Source organism: Chionomys nivalis, chromosome 5 (genome assembly GCF_950005125.1).
Source record: "Chionomys nivalis chromosome 5, mChiNiv1.1, whole genome shotgun sequence".
Lineage (NCBI taxonomy): Eukaryota > Metazoa > Chordata > Mammalia > Rodentia > Cricetidae > Chionomys > Chionomys nivalis.
In genome coordinates, this window is record NC_080090.1 from 30568960 (window position 1) to 30586397 (window position 17438).

Sequence of the window (17438 nt, forward strand, 5' to 3'; positions counted from 1 at the left end):
TCCATGAACTTACCTGTTTCAGACGCTCAGTTAAGTAGAACCCCCTCCTCAAAAAAAAATAAAATAAAAAAAAAATAAAAAAAAAGTAAAAGAAAAATTAGCCTTTCCTGTATGGCTTTCACACACACCCTAATATTTTCTAGGCTTGGCCATGCTGCACCAGTAGCAGCAATTTATTTCTTTTCTTGGATGAAAATTAATGCCCTCCCCCCACACACCATGGAGTCTGTGGTCATTGTCTCTGACAGTGTGTGCCCTGTTGCCATGACCATCTGTGCACATCCGAGTCCCTATTTTTGCTTCTGGGTAGATACTTATTGCTAGGTCATGTCTTAATTCTGTTTACTCTTTTTTGGTTTGCTTTGTTTTGGACACAGGGTTTCTCTGCATACCCCTGGCGGTCCTGGAACCCTCTCGGTAGACCAGGCAGGCCTCAGACTCAGAGACTGACCTGCTTCTGCCTCCTGAGTTCTAGAAATGAAGGTGTGTGCCACCACTGCCTGGCTTCTGTCTCACTTGTTAAACAACCTCCAAAATGTGTGTCATGGCTGCATCATTTCCCATGTCAGAGTGCAGGCTTCAGCTTCTCCACATCCTCCCTAATCCTTATAGATGTAAGGAAGTATTTCATTGTGGTTTTTGATTTAGATTTGCATTTCCATGATATACGAGGTTCAGTATATTTTGGGTGCCTTTGGATGATTCATCATCTTCTTCGGAGAAATGTCTAGCCAGATTATTTGCTCCTTAAAGACATAATTATTTATCTTTTGGGGGAAGCAGACAAGGTGTCATATGACTTGCCTAAGTTTGCCTCAAACTCCATGTGTCAGCTAAAGAAGACCTGGAACTTCTGCCTCCTGAGGACTGGGGTTATAAGTGTGCACCACCACACTTGGTTTATGAGGTTCTGGGCTTAGCTCCCACGAAAGCATTCTACAAACTAAGCTACATTTTGTGTGTGGGGGGGGAGGGGTCTGCTTGTATGTGTGCATATGTATGCTGCTATACTCACATATGCATGCACACATAGAGGCTCAGAGGTCAATGTCAGGTGTTTTCTTCTCTCTCTATTTTTTAAATTCCATTTAAAATTTTCCCAGTTAAATAACTGTGAAAGAGTATGTGTGCTTGATGTTTGTATAGAGGTCAGAGGACAATTTGCCATAGTCGGTGGTTACTTCTTTCCACCATACAGGTCCTTTGGGTCGAACTCAGGTCATCAGGATGGCAGCAGGTATCTTCACCTTCTGAGCAAACCCCTCATTTTGTTTTCTGAGACAAGGTCTCTCAATGAACCTTCTCAGCTAGACTGGCTGGCCATGGAGTCCCCAGGCTTTCCTGCTTCCTCTGCCCCAGCACTGGGGTGATAGCACAGCCACCACATCCAGCGCTCTCTGTGACTGTAGGGACCCAAATTTATGTTTTCATGCTTGCACAGCCAATATGCTCGCCTGCATTATCTTTTTATTAAAGAGCTGAAGTTGTTCTTCATCTATTGTGGATGAAGTCCCTCTTGAGATATGTGAACTGAAAAATGTTTCCCTTGTCCTGTGCGCTGCCCTCTTACTGCCTTGATAGTGTGCTTAGGAACACAAAAAATTCTCCTTCTCATAAAAGACCCCCTTGTCTACTGGGTGGCCACACGAGCCTTTGGTGTCATATCCAGGACATAAGTCGTTTTCCCCTCTTCAGATCCTTTCCATCTGCTGAGTTTAAGATCCTTCCTTGTGTTTGAAAGCCTTGCTTCTAATACTTGCCTCTTGAACAAGTTTATCCGTCTCTGATAACAAATTCCACAGGCTCAGTAACCAACCCTGAGAAAACGAGCGGACAGTATACAATTAATTAAAGCTCTTAATGATGACTGTTGATGATGATCAAGGGTTACCAAGTTCTCCCCTGGGTCTTCTTCACACTGCAGAATAAATCCATTGTATTTTCACAGACGATGACCCTGAGATTTGGGACACTCTGGCATTACAGTAGAGGAGATTCAAAGATGCTGTCTGACTTGAGACAAGACCACCATCCATCCTGGCTTCCTATCAAACTCAGGACAATGCTTTTGTTGGGATAATGGTGTGGGCTCCTGCTCCAACAGAAAAAAAAAAATGTGGTGACTGCACAGGATCAGAACCCAAGGCTCTGAATCCAGGCTTGAGAGTTGCGATCTCAGGAAGGCACTGCTTAACTCTTGATCTCAGACATTTTGCCAGCTAGAAATTGGAGCCTATCCCTATAGGGATATTCCCAGATCAATTGAGAACCTTTGCCGGGGCACAGGGTCCCACAGCATACCAGCCTCCGATTCCAGGCCTTCTATCCTTACTGTGCATCTGGACAGTATTCCATGGTAAGCTCTGCCCTTGATTCTGTTGGGGCCAGCATACCGGCTTGATTCTGAGGCTACAGGAAGAATCGAAGCTTGTCATGTCAGGTTGCCACTTAACTAAGATGATGCTGAAAAAAATAAATCTTATATGACTGAGAGAATGTGATGGCACCATCACCAATGGTAGAGTGAGCATATGAAGGAAGACAGGCAGCAGCCACAGAAACAGCTGACTAGGCAGAAAACAAATGCAGGTAGAGGAGGGGAGAAGTGCTCACGATTCCAGAGGCTAAGAATTCACATGGCATGCCAGCGAACCCAAGATGTCACTCTCAATCCGAGACTGAAGTCCCCGAGAATCTGAAGTTCTGCTTGTTTTAATCTTATCATCTCTGTCTTAAGAACATAGCCAGAATTGTCCCAGTTGGCCATGCAGACAGTAAGCAGCCTTCTCAGCAGGCCCTCACACCCCTTGCCTGGATTTAGTTTTTGTTTGCTTGTTTGTTTTTGGTTTTTCACTTTTTGAGACAGGTGTGTGTGTGTGTTTAAGAGTCCTGGCTGTCTTGGAACTCACTTTGTAGACCAGATTGGCCTCAAATTCACTGAGATCTGCCTGCCTTTGTCTCCCAAGTGCTGGAATTAAAGGCATGCACCACTACTTCCCAGCCACTCTCCATTTTGTAAACAGAAGTTTCTGTCCCACCTGGTCCCGTAGCTGTTCAGTCCCAAAGAAACACACAGGCTTATATTAATTATAAACTGTTTGGTCTATTAGTTCAGGTTTATTATGAGTTAGCTCTTAAAACTTAAATTAACCCATAATTCTTTTCTACGTTTAACCATCTGGCTTGGTACCTTTTCTCAGTAAGACATTCTCATGTTGCTTCCTCTGCTTCTGTCTGGTGACTGTGTCTCTCCCTTCCCTCTTGCCAGAATTCTCCTAGTCTGGTTGCCCTGCCTATACTTCCTGCCTGCTTACTGACCAATCAGCATTTTATTAAACCAATACAAGTGACAAATCTTTACAATGTAAAAGAACATTATCCCACAGCACCATTTTCTTAGTCTAATGTCTCTTATTTATTCTCTGATACTTTCATGCATGTAAACAACTCATCTCCATCACATTCATTCCAACTCTCGTCCTCCACCCAGGTACCCTCAACATGGCCCCTTTCCTGCTTCATGCCTCTTCTTTTTGTTCTTAAATAACACAATGAATACATTTCTCCTTCTTTCTTTCTTTCTTTCTTTCTTTCTTTCTTTCTTTCTTTCTTTCTTTCTTTCTTTTTAAGTAACACACTGAGGTCAATCAGTGCTGCCTGTTGGCTTGCTCTTGGTAGGTATCCATGGCTGTAGTGAGTTCATATGTGCAATGGTCATTCATGTCCAGCATTTTACAGCCTGCAGTCCTATCCTCTAGCTCTTATATTCTCTCCACCCTCTCTTCCCTGATGTTTCCTGAGCCTTAGGAGAAGGATCAATTGAGAGTGCTGAGCACTCATTGTTCTTAGCACTTTGGCCACATATGGGTCTCTGCACTGACTGATGACCACTGAAGAGAGAAGCTGCTTTGGTTTGAGGTTGAGGCCAGCATATTCAATTCTCTCTCTCTCTCTCTCTCTCTCTCTCTCTCTCTCTCTCTCTCTCTCTCCTTATCTCTCATCTATCTATCTATCTATCTATCTATCTATCTAAATATCATCTATCTATCTATCTATCTATCTATCTATCTATCTATCTATCTAAACATAAATGTTTAACAACATGCCCACTTAAAACAGTTGTCATTACTACGTTGGGCCTATGACTGTCCTTTCATAAACATGTACCATACTTATGGTACCAGGTCTGAGTTCCTTCTGTGGCTCAAATCCAATTACAACCAACAGTCAATAAGACAAAACAACAGCCTACAGAATGGAAAAAGATCTTCACCAATCCCATATCTGACAGATGACTGATCTCCAAAGTATATAAAGAACTCAAGAAACTAGACATCAAAAGAACAAATAATCCAATTAAAAAAATGGGGGTACAGACCTAAACAGAGAACTTTCAACAGAGGAGATGAACTCTCAAATGACTGACACTTAAGGAAATGCTCAACTTCCTTAGCCATCAGAGAAATGCAAATCAAAACAATTCTGAGATACTATCTGTCAAAATGGCCAAGATCAAAACCACTGATGACAGCTTATGCTGGAGAGGATATGGAGTAAGATGAATACTCCTCTATAGCTGGTGGGAGTGCAAACTTGTACAACTGCTTTGAAAATCAGTGTGGTGGTTTCTCAAAAAACTAGGAATCAATCTACCTCAAGACCCAGCAACACCCCTTTTGGGTATATACCCAAAGAATACCCAATCATACCACAAGGTCATTTGTTCAACTATGTTCATAGCAGCACTGTTCATAATATCCAGAACCTGGAAACAGCCTAGATGCCCCTTAACTGAAGAATGGATAAGAAAAATGTGGTGCATTTACACAATAGAGTACTACTCTGTGGCACAAAATAATGATATCTTGAAATTTGCAGGCAAATGGACAGAACTAGAAAAACCATATTGAGTGAAGTAACCAAGGCCTAGAAGGACAAATATAATATATACTCATTGATAAGTGGATATTGGACATAAAACAAAAGATAACCAGCGTACAGTCCACAACCCCAGAGAACCTAGAAAACAAAGAGAACCCTAAGAGAGACATACATGGATCCACCTAGGAAGGAGAAAAGGACAAGATCTCCCAAGTAAATTGAGAGCATGGGGGCAACAGGGAGGGTGGAAGGGGAGAGGGGAGTAAGGAAGGGGAGTGGGAAAAATATATAGCTCAATAAAAACAAATAAATAAAAAGAATCTGAATATAAGCATTTTCTCAATTAGTGACTGATGGAGGAGGGCCCAGCCCATTGTGGACAGTGCCATCCCCAGGCTGGTGTTCCTGGGTTCTCTAAGAAAGCAGACTGAGCAAACTATGAGGAGCAAGCCAGGAAGCAGCATCCTCCATGGCCTCTGTATCAGCTCCTGCCTCCAGGTTCCAGTCCTGCTTGAGTTCCTGTCTGACTTCCTTCAGTGATGGACTTCAATGTGGAAGTACAAGTCAAATAAACCCTTTCTTTCCAGCTTGCTTTTGGTCATGGAGTGTCATCACAGCCATAGAAAACCTAACTAGGACAGTTGGCATTTATGATAATGCCCATTCCTTCATAGTATTAGTACACTCATGAGGCATAACCCTCTTTTTTGAGATGCTGGGGACTGAACCCAAGGCCTCACACATTCTAGGCAGACACTCAGTTATTGAGCCACACCCCCAACACCCCATTACTTCTTGAAGGCTCCACCTCTCCGTACTGATATTGCAAGGACTACACATTCAGGACACAAACCTTGGGGCACGTTCAAATGTAGCAGAGGACACAGATGGCCAGCATATGCTGGCAGTCCCCGCTGAAGCTCCTTGCCATCGTTCAAGCCCTGTGTCTCTGAACTGTTCCATAACAAGCCCTCTCATCTCCATTTCTGAACCTGTAAACCACAAGGATGCACTGAGTTCCTTACTTCATCCCATAAGTAGACAGAAGACTGGCTGTGGCACAGAGATGAGTGAACAGAGATTATAGCTGCCAAGCAGCTCACAGTCCAGTGGTGGGCTGGCTGGGAAGCAAGAGAGGGTGGGTTTTACACCTGTCATACCATGGGAACACTGAAGACTCAAGAATAGAGGGGAATTATTTAGTGGGTAGGAGTGAAGGTGGGGGCTATGATCAAAACAAGACACTTTTCAGATGAGCTTGAACGGTGAGCTACCGCAGCAAGACTCCCTTAGAAGGCTATTCCAGAGGCATGGGCAAGGCCGGTTGTCTCACTCATCTGGAGGATGGCATCCATGTGTGTTAGAGCTGAGAGACAAATCAGGTAGAAGGTGGGGTCAGAAATCAGATATGGACACATTCTTGAATGCCAAGCCCAGTGACTATTAGATTTCATGCAGATAACTTCCATAAAAAGAACCCAAATATGAAAGGCAGATATGGGGTGACTAGGGAGGAGGCCCTCAAATTGTCATTCCTCCCGCTCTGTCCTTTGATATGGACAAGAATTTTCTCCAAGTAGCTTGGAGAGTCCTGTTCACTAAGCTTCAGGGTAGGTATTTTAATCCCAGCTCCTAAACAAATGTCCCATATGTCAAAACACAGAAGGATTCCAGACTGCTTTCCACTGTTGTGATGCACAGAAGCCTATCTTCTTGTTTGGACCACTAACCCTGCATGACCAGGCATCTCTGGAGTGACCGCTGGAGACCTGAGGTCCTTCCAGAGGTGGAAGCTTGCTGACAGACCATTGATGGAATACATATCACCTGCCTCTTTTTCTTTTCATTTCTTGAAAACGGATGCGAAATCAGAAAGTGGGAGCAGAGTGGCTGCTGCCCACCAACTCCTCTTTGGAGGATGCCTCTAGGCCTGTCTCTGTGACTTCCAGGTACCAGAAATTCAGGGGATTCTGCCAGATCGCCTGGGCCATATGTGCAGGTTGTCCTGGCCTCCTGTCCACAGGTTGTTCCTCCCAAGCTCATCTCTCACTGCTCTGAAGCCTTGAGACCAAGCAGGTACCCACTGAGGCCTTCCAGTAGCAGGTCCTTAGGCTACCCAGTCCTCCCTGAGTGATCCTGGGTTTCAGGCAACAGCAGGAGATTTTTTTCCTTTCCATCAAGATATTGTTCAGGTGGGACACTCAGCTTGTCAATGTCTCATAGCTGGGAAGAGTTTGGTCTCTAGTGGACCAAGCCCTTCCCACCACTCAGAACCTACACCTTGTAGGAGACTGAGCCCAAGGTTGGTGAATGTGTTAGTTACCCTTTGCCCCTCTCTTCTCCCTCTTCCTCCACCACCACCACCTCTCTCTCTCTCTCTCTCTCTCTCTCTCTCTCTCTCTCTCTCTCTCTCTCTCTCTCTCTCTCTCTCTCTCATGGGGTGTGGAATACAAGGCCTCATACATGCTAGACAAACAGTCTTCGACTGAGCTGCACCCCCAATCTCTTGCTGCTCTCTTAAAGACTGTGTGAGGGCTCTAGTGTGGTCAGGCTGCTCTGATCTTATGACTTTACCATCTGTTCAGTGCAGAAGGACATCTGGGGTCAGTGGAGGCAAAATCTAGCTAGTGTCCTGTAAGCTGTGTGCTTTGATGACAAAGGGCTGTGTCCTCGGGTAAGAAGTTGCCTTCAGTGTACACATGCATGGAAGGGGAACAGAAAGCTGGGGTGCAAAGTAATTTTCACTTTGCGGATCTATGCCAGCTTCTTAAAAATAGGGAGCTGGAGTGTTGCATTAAAGAGAACCTGAAGTCAGATTTGGGAAGATCTGTCTGCCCTGGAGGGAGCTGTCCTGGTGGGGGATGGGACAGGAGCAAAAGTAAGGAAAGCATTTGTCACTTGCCCTCTCTGCTGTAAACTGACACCTTCTGTGTCAACACACAGCTTAAAAGCACCCAAGTGCCCGACCCTGGCCCAGGGGGAGAAGAACCTCAGGTTTTTTCAGTAGGTGCTTCATTGTAATCCTGTGCTGTTTGGGAAAACCAAGAGATCTGCAGACTTCTGGATTCTCTGTGTGATAAATCACCACGCTCTGTTTTGCAGTGAGATCAGCAACATGGCTTGTATTGAATAGTGAAGCCCCATCTTTCCTGAACATTTCTTTTGCCTCTCTGGTCCCAAGTGAAGACTGAATCCCTCCCCAGGGCCCAATTCCCTCTGCTTCCTCCATTTCTCCTGTTCTTTTGACCTTAGAGTTCTTGTCTAAAACCCTATTAGGGCTTCTCAGACCCATATCCTGGGTGACTACAGGACAGAGATGTCCCTGCTACCTCTTCCCCTATTTTCTTAGACAGCAAGAGTATTATTGTTATTGAGATGGCCAACGTCACCCTTCTCTGCCACATGGTTGCTAACAGCTAGCGAAGCTAGCTCCACTAGTCCCTGGAGAAGTGGGTAGGGACGATCTAGCCACCATCACAGTTTAAAAAGAAGGTAGGAACCTGCTCAAGGGTCTCTAAAGCCTGGTTTCTCCCCATTGTCCCACCTTGTGGCCATGAACCAGAGAGGATCCCCGGGTGTGGAGGAGGCAGAGATGAGAGCCTCACATGAACACTCTCCCCTACCCCCAGTTCCAAGGCTGTCAGCAGAAGCAAAGCTGCCAAACTGGGACCAGTAAGAGAACTCAGGGTATGGTCAGGAGCAGGTGACTTAGTAATCAAGATTACTATGTGACCCCAGCAAGTTCCTTTCCTTGCTTGGGCCACATGCTTTCTCTTTTGTTAAAGTGTATGTCTGGGCCGGGAGGCACAGGATGAGTCTGGCATAGCCTGTTGACCTAGGACCAGTCCTCTGGTGCCTTCCTGTCATTTCTACCCACAACCCCATCCCACATCTCATGTTATCTCAGAATATTTGTGGTATTTATCTCCAGCAGACATCTGGGGGCTAGCCTTAGGCCAGCTGGCTGTTAGCCAAACAAACTGACCATAGGCTTTTCACATTTATTGATCATTTATTGGGTATAGAGCCCACATATTGATAAGTATGCTAATGACAGAGAGAAGGAGAGGCTTGCAAATCTGCAGAGGCCACCCAGGCTTCCAAGGAGCCCAATCTTGCTATCCTTTCATCTGCCTACCTCTCAACCCACCAAATATTTCCCTACCAACCCCTTTCAGGCACAAGGCTCTGGGTAGGAGCTGCAAGGAGAGGGAGGGAAGGAAGAGACAGAGGTTACCAGTCAAACAAGCACTCTCCTGACGTCAAATCATTCTGGAGGCCAGGAAGATGCCAGTGTCTCTCTATAAGAAGGTATCAGACAAGTCTCAAGGTGGGAATGGGACAAAAGTGTCCTGTTTGGCCAGCACCACCTTTCTACTCATGTCTGGCGACCTCTGTATGACCTCTAAAGGAGTCTGGGTCTGTAATTCATACTAGGGGAGAAATGTCAGTATTTTTGACAGCACAGAGCAACTTCATCCAGAAAGCTAGGGAGACAAATAGAACTGAGTTGCTGGGTATCTCAGGCTCTCCTCTGGGCTTCCCAACTCTCCGCTGTGCAGTGGAAGATACCATCTACCTTTGAAAAAGTATTTATTATTTTACCTTGACTCTGTGCATGTGAGAGGGAAGGTGGGGGTGGGGTGGCTATAAGGGCAGGTGCTCAAAGAGACCAGAAGAGGGTACTGGTGGTTGTAGGCCACCAGACAGGGACACTGGGAGCCAAACTTAGGTCCTCTGCAAAAGCAATACTTGCTCTCAGTTGATAAAACCCCCTATCTCTCTAGTGTTTATCACTTCTCTTTATGAAGTCTGCAGAGGGTGTTTTCAAATCCTAACTCATATTTCTAGAGACTCAAAGTCTCTAGCAGAATTGTAGAAACGCTGAGTTGTGTTTTGTTCTGCTGGAGACAGGGTCTCATGTAGCCCAAGTTGACCTTAAACTTCTGGTCCTATTGCCTCCACTCCTCTGATGCTGGGATAACAGACATGTACCACTACATTCATCTTATAGATGTGTCTTTGATGAATAAACGTATTGAGATTTTATTGGCATACATATTGTCATTTGAATTAATAACTGCCACTTGTTTGATAAATGAATTCTTTCAAAACATGGAGCTCTGAGATCAAATGGGATCTTGGTTGGTGACACCGGACAGTTCTTGGTCACCACTGTCTGGCCCAAGCATCTATAGATGATCTGAGTTGCCCTGGCATGGAGGTTAGTGTGTGGCGGGGGTGGGGGGAAGTGGCTTTTCCTGAAATAACTTCTACTTACCAAATTCAACCTTCCACTCAACAAATACCAAGTTTGAATATGATCGTTCCCATTTTACAGAGAACACAGGCTAGTTGGCAGAAGTGAGGTGGCTATTCAGAAGTCGCTTTTCTATCACTTTAACTCCAGGCTGAATGGCTCCAGAGCCAAACTGGAGAAGGAGGTGACTTGAGTACCCCCATAGGGCAGTCAGTTCCTCTCAGTGGGAACTGAGAGACTGGGCATAGTTGTTAGGTCCCGGGATACGGGGCAGCACACAACATCCTGGGACCCTGAGGTTAAAGCATCGGAATCTGGGAAGCCAGGGTTTAGTGCAGGTTTCCCCAGGTAGTTGTGGGTTTCTGATATCTTCTAGGCCAGGCTAGGGTCCTGGAACCCCTACAAGAGACTAGGGAGGGCTGAGGATGGAGCCAGGCAGCAGAAGAGAGGAGAAAAGTCTAGGCCGACCTGAAGCAGAAACAGAAGTCCACAGGAGGTAGTGGCAGGGAGCGAGGTAGGGCGGGAGAGAAGGGGAGTCTTTCCTTGGGCAGGAACCGCCCCCGCCCCCCCCCCAGCGCAGGTCGTCAGCAAAGTGGTTCTGCAGATGGAAGGAATTAAGGGGGAGGGGGAGGGCCCTTTGGCGATAGCGAAAGGAGTGTGTGTGTGTGTGTGTGTGTGTGTGTGTGTGTGTGTGTATTTGAGGAAGGCGAGGGAGACAGAAGGAAGCTTCAAACCAGACACGTTTAAAGAGGCGTTGGAGAACACCGAGAAAGTCGCAGAAACACAATCAGACTAACAGCAAGAAGAGGGAAGGAGGAAAAAAGGTGTGAAAACGAATTAACTGGAGAGTGTCTGGGATACAGCACACAGTGAAGCAGGCTGAGTGTTTGGGCCCAGTCGGTTCTGAGCTCGGCCGTGTGGAGCTGCGCTGCCCGGGGGAGGGGGCAGGAGGAGGCTCGGGAGGGGCCGCTCTTGGTATGGGGGCCGGCAGGGTGCTGCATGTGCGGACTCGCCTTCTTTCTTGCCCCTCCCCTATATCCATATTTAGCCAATGGGTCAGCGAGGATGGGGGGCCAGATGGGTTGGGGTGGGGCGGGGTCTCGGAGGACCCCACCCTAGAAGCGGTCTCCGGAGGGGTCAACGCTGAGGCAGATAGCGGATCCCCGGGCGGGGTGGGACAGGCAGCGGGCGGGGCGGGGCCAAAAGTTTCCTGCCCAACTTTCTCTGCCTCCTTCCTCCGCCCGCGCGCGCCCACTGCTGCAGTCCGGGGAGGCGGCGGCAGCAGCGGCAGCGGCTGCGGGCAACGCGCGGGGCACGGGGCTCTGGGCGATAGCCGTCGGGGCCGGGGCGGCTGGCAGTGGGCACAGGCTCCCCGGTGCCCGCCCCTCCGCCGGGAGGGGGGCGCGAGCGGGCGGCCGGGGAGGGGCCGGCACCGCCACGGCAAAATGAGCCTGCTGTCTGCCATCGACACGAGCGCCGCCTCGGTGTACCAGCCGGCCCAGCTACTCAACTGGGTCTACCTGTCGCTTCAGGACACACACCAGGCTAGTGCCTTTGATGCCTTCCGGCCCGAGCCGCCCGCCGGTGCTGCGCCCCCGGAGCTGGCCTTCGGCAAAGGCCGCCCTGAGCAGCTGGGCTCTCCCTTGCACTCCAGCTATCTTAACAGCGTCTTCCAGCTGCAGCGCGGAGAGGTGGGTGCCCCAGCGCGCGCCAACCCCGTGCCTACTGCTCCAGACCCCTTTCTCCTATCTGCTCTGCTCTCCTTGGCCTGGCCCGGGCTGGCCTCACATTGCCCGGCTCGGTTTGGCTGGGCTTGGATCAGCTTTGCCAAACTTGCGGCCCGAAGTCCCTGGGGCGCCCTGAGCGCGTCACCTCCCGGCAGAACCGCTCAGAGCAGCTCAGGCCTGGGCAGGGCCCTCCCGCCCCCTCTCTCAGCCCAGAGCTCTGCTCCTAGTAAGCAGGCTTAGGGGTGTCTCCGGATTCTCTTCAGACTACCGGGGTGCGGCTAGGGTGGGGAGCCCCTTCCTAGACTTTCCTTCTCTAGCGCTGTTAACTTTTCTGACTGCAGGCAGCTTGGACCTAGGCAGTTGCAGAGCCTGCTCTGAACTCCTCTGGAAGGGCCTAAAAGCAATCTCCGACCTCCATGGTTCTTTGCCTGGAGGACTCCCTGCAAAGCAGTGAACCTTCCAGGGTCTTTTCCTCCTATTCCCACCACTCGGGAACCCCTAGATCCATCCTGCAGCTGCTTGCCCTCCCCCAACCACATAGGAAGTGGTTTTTGAGGGCTTGACCTAGCAGACTGCTCTGTCCCCTGCCTTCCCAGGCTGGAAGGAAATGAAAGGGAAATCCTTGGGGGGGGGGGGCGCTGTGGCGATGGGAGAGAGGACTCCAGCTGCTGAGTGCCTTCTCCCCAAACCCTGAATGTGTTGCAAAGGTTGCCTGTTCAATGAATTTGGTTACAAAGTCTACTGTCCAGTGCCTCTCTCCAGCTAGACAAATACACAGGTGGCCATGACCTCCCAGCCTCTTTTGTGGGGTCTTATCCAGAACCTTCCCCAGAATCTATCTTTCACGACCCTCCCTCCCCCATTTACTCCAGTTTGGGAACTGCTGATACCCTCTGTACCTCTTTCTTTTGCGCCCTTGTGGTTTCCCTCTGCTAAGGTGCAGGAGATAGAGGGATACACACATGGTGGCAGGGGTCACTTTCATTTTCTTCTGACCTAGCCGTGGTCTGGGAATAAGGCCTGTGTATTCTGAGGTGTGTTGGGATTGAGTTGTGGAGGCAGAAGGTCACCCTTTCTGGTTTCAGATATGTGTTCATATGGCAAGGCCAGCACCTCCCAGGCTGCCTTGCTGCCCTGTGGGGGTAGAAGTAGTGCAGGAGGGCTGGGAGTGGTGGCAAGGCTAGACAGGTGTCAGGAGAGCCAGGGGAATAGCATTCATATGCCAAGGCTCTTTATAAACCATAACGCATGCTCTCTGCCCCGTGGAATGGTTCCTGGCTGGCATCTTCCTTTCTTAGGACAATTTGTTGTCTTTAGAGGCGCTGGCTTCAGGTGACCAATGACTTGGGGAACTGTTTGTTGAGTTTCTTTAGTATCTGGGTCTTTTCCATTATTAATTTTCTTACCAAGCATTTCTATGCAAGGGTGGGAATGGGGGCCCTGGGGCTAAGGAGTGACATGGACAGTAGGAATACAAAAGGCAGGCGAGTAGATAGGAAGTGCACTCAAGGAGGGGCTTTCATCTAGGGAAAAGGTGACCATGACCCAGAGGTCCAGCAGGGCCCCAACAAGCTTTTACTAGACTCCCTCTGCCTTGCTCCTCACGCCGGGTCTCCGCTCTGCTGCTCATCATTCAGTGATCCTCTTGGGAAATGTCTTGTCTCCAGGATCCTAGCTGTGGTTCGGTGAGACCTGTCTCCCACCGCTTCGTTGCTGTATTCCTCTGTTTCCCTCGAGAAGAGGCTCCGTGTGGGAGGAGCTGGAGCCATAGTGGGTGGGGCAAGTCTCTTGATCGGACTCCAGGGAGCTCCCATCTCTCTGGACCTCAGCTTTCCTGTTGAGTAGATTTAATCTCTCCTGTCACCCCGGGTGGTATGTTCAAGGTTGGAGGCATATATAAACAAGAGAATATCTGCCAGCAGACAGCCTGAACCCGGGAGATTAGAGGGACTTTTCACACTTAAAGACTTATGGTTTCCTTGGAAGCTCTCTTGGGTTCTGGCTCCCTCATTCTCACCTCCCAATCTTTGACCTCTTCAACCCTCTCAAAACTCCAGCTTGGGCATGGGCCTTTCCTGAGTCCAGGACTTAGTTAGTAATCTGGTATGGCTGAGAAGGTGAGGACCCCCCCCCCCAAGTCAATGCCACCACCAAGGGGCTAGGTGCAAAGGCAGCAAGTTTCATGTCACAAGAGGGCACTTAGAAAGGGACCCAGGATCCACAAGCATTGCCATTCTGTTCGAGGCCTGGCAGGCCTGGTGGCAGTGCCTGCGGATGTGACTTGCATGCTGACCGCTGACCATAGCCCGTCTGCACCAGCCCCTGTGCCAAGAGCCCACCCCCTCCTGCACCGCCCCTAGGCTGCTCCCACCACAATAGCAAAACACCATGAATGCAGCTGGCACTGGGGGAGGTGAGGATACAGGGGCACAGAAGCCTATTGTGCCCCTGGAACCTCAGTCCTGGGAGCTGAAGATAAGCCAAGGGTCCTGAGTGGCCCTCTGGCTCTGGGAGCAGAGAGGAAGGTGGACTGGTTCACATACAAGTGCAGAACAAGCTCCGGGAGGTGACTTTCAAGTGGACACGGACACTCTGTAGTGTCTTAAAACACCCCTGGGTTCTGAAATGAGACGTGGTAAACCTGGGTTTTAGAAATGGCATCTGTGGTCACAGTTGTGTGCCTTCAGAGAGAGACTCCTTGGCTGAGCCCCTCTGTCCAGGTGCTGCAGGAGGAGGCAGGGCTTAGGAGGGGGTTGGACCGCATGGATCTTCCTTGCCAAGTTCTGCTTGGAATTTAAATTCCCAACAGTGTAGTCACCACAAATTCCATTTCTGGAAAAGTAGAGTTAAGCATTACCTCTTGGACCGTTGGAGGGATTCTCAGAGCCAGTCCTGGGCACTTCCTCCTCACCAGGGAAATGGGGCTGCCTCATGTCAATTAATTCAGATTCTTAGGACAGCTTTCCCCATTTCCTCTGAGAACAGAAGTAGCTGGAAAGTCTGGTCCCACTGTCGAATGACCACCGCTTCTTTGTGGGTATCAGGGGAAATGAGGACTCAAATAGGCTTGGAAAACACAGCACACTTACTGCCCTTTAGTTCACACAGCGCCCGCTAGCACAGTAAAGGCTCAGAGAAGGTCTGCAGTTCAAACTGTTTTAACCGTTCCTCATCTCAACATTTCTTGTAGTTAATTCAACCAGAGGATGGTTTCGGCTCAGGATACCTTCCAGTGTTCTTCCCGCCATCTCCAGGTCCAGGGATGTTCCAATGAGTCAGAGGTGCAGTTCCACAGTCTTTTGGGTTGCATAGCTCTAAACTTCAGGAAGCTATTCTGGGTTACATGCATGAAATGGCAAGATCCCCTGAATCCTCACGTTACTTTCCTCGGTGCTGCAGAGCCCACTCTTTGCACTGTGGCCCACCCATTGCAGATTTGCTAGTGCTATCAAGGGTCTTCAGCCCTTCTGCACAGAGACAGCAATGAGAACAAATATAGGGTCTTGGACAAGGAAGGTTCTAGTTGGAGGAGGGGGCTCATATCTGTCTTCCTAGTAAAGGAAGACTGCCATGAGTTCAAGGCCAGCCTGGGCTAGAGTAAAACCCTGTCTCAAAAAAAAAAAGTTGGGCTGGTGAGAGGGATAGGTGGGTAAAGGGTCTTGCCACCAAGCCTGACTTCCTGAGTTTAATCCCAGGGTCCCACATGGTAGGACGAGGGAACAAATTCCTGCAGATTGACCTCTGACCTCTATGTGCATGCTATGGTGTGTGCACACAAACAGATAAATAAGTGTAGACATTAAGAATAAACAAACAAAAGTTCCCAGCCTAGACAGCTGTTGGGAGTTTGGTTGAAATACCATGTGTGCCTACAGCAGGTGTCCAGAGGCTCCCCAGTGTGGAAATTGGGAGCAAAATTACTCTCTTCCCCAGCAGGGGGCTGATCTTGACTCCCACAGTCTTTGTTGTCTGGTTGAGTTAGAAGGCAGGCAGTCGTGATCCTGGGAGGTAGGAGTAGAGAAGAGTCCCCAGATATCTCGCCCCTCCCCCTGGGATGCCGTGGGTGACTCAAGCAAGGAGGCCACCACTTGGAAGGGGTTGGCACAGGCAACCGTATAGATCTGGGCTCGGAGGGAGACCACGCTTTGGGACATGTAAGCCAAGTGGTGGGCGGGCAGGGGCTTCTGTCATAAATGATAAGTGGCAACAGAACCCAAGGTGGCATAGATGGGGACTAGGGAGCAGCAAGCAGTCCTGCTTTGTTTTTTTTTGAGACAGGACTTCACCCTAGCCCAGGCTGGCCTTGAACCCAGGGTGATTCCCTTGCTTTAGTCTCCCAAGTGCTTGGCACACAGGTATGAGCCACCAACTCCAACTTCATCACTTTCACTGTATAGAGAGCAAAGCAGAGGCCTGGATGACCCGAGTCATCAGTAATGACAGATCGAAACCAATTTTGCATTCCAGTCTTGAGCTATCTCTGTAACCTGTGTTGAAGCTGTTCTCCAGGCTAGCTTCTACCTGGATCTTCCTCCAGGCCCTGTGCATGGCAAACTTCCTGTCAAGCCATAGTACCTCTGACGTTTTTGTCTGGGTGCATTGATCTTTCTCTCTCTCTCTCTTTCTCTCTCTCTCTCTCTTTCTCTCTCTCTCTCTCTCTCTCTCTCTCCCTCCCTCCCTCCCTCCCTTTCTTTCTTTCTTTCTTTCGAGACAAGTTCTCCAACAGACCAGGCTGGCCTCGAACTTATTATGTAACCAAGGATGACCATGAAGTTCTGATCTCTTTGCCTCCACTTCACAAGTATTGGAATCACAAGGGTATGCCATCATGTCCAATTTAGGCAGTGCTGGTGATCAAATCCAGGGCTTTGTGCATACTCGAAAAGCACTCTACCAAAAGCTGACCCTTTAGGAGAGTCTTGGGCATTTGTGTAGGAACTATGTCTTCCTACTCTGATTGGCCTGGTTTAGGAGACACAAAGGAGAAAAACCCTGTTTTCTTATTTTATTCCCATGTCTCTGCTTGGGGCAGCAGACCCGTTGTCCAGAGGAAGAAGTTGTGTTCAGAGAGCTAGGGACAGAATCAAGCATGTGCCATTGGATCTGTTCCCTAGCCCCGGCGTGTGTGTGTGTGTGTGTGTGCGCGCGTGAGTGTTAATATAGCTTCTGTGGCTCAATCCTCCTTTGACTACACTGGTTAACTTGTAATTTCTAGAAGCACCCAGCAGTCTTGTGTGTCCAAGTCATTATATTGCTCCTGATTATACCTATGATATCATTTCCAGTCCTGTCCCATTGGACAGATTCCAAGGTGTTTCTTTATGGCACAAATGGATGTCCCTCCTAAGAGGCCTGGGGTGGCTGCCTTAGGGAGCTTCCAGTTGCGACAACAACATGGGCTGTGACAGCCAAGGTATGATGCTCTAGGGCAGGCAACAGGCTTGGCATCTAGGCTGCCATGCATTATGCCATAGCTGTGTCTAGAGCTCTGTTGCTGGATTTGAGAGCAGGAATCCTGCCTCTCTCAGCTTAACATGATGCTCAGTCTGTGCTTTGGCTACACTGGATGC

The 17438-nt window shown here is 48.9% G+C and overlaps 1 protein-coding gene across 1 annotated transcript in view; it reads left to right on the forward strand.

Moving 5' to 3' along the window:
• Positions 1–11391: 11391 nt before the first annotated feature.
• The window catches only part of Zcchc24 (zinc finger CCHC-type containing 24), a 50829-nt gene continuing 44782 nt past the window's right edge, over positions 11392–17438 (forward strand). The window contains exon 1 of the mRNA XM_057770433.1: positions 11392–11832. Coding sequence (XP_057626416.1) covers positions 11587–11832 — 246 coding nt within the window. The 5' untranslated portion in view covers positions 11392–11586. The remainder of the gene's footprint in view (positions 11833–17438) is intronic.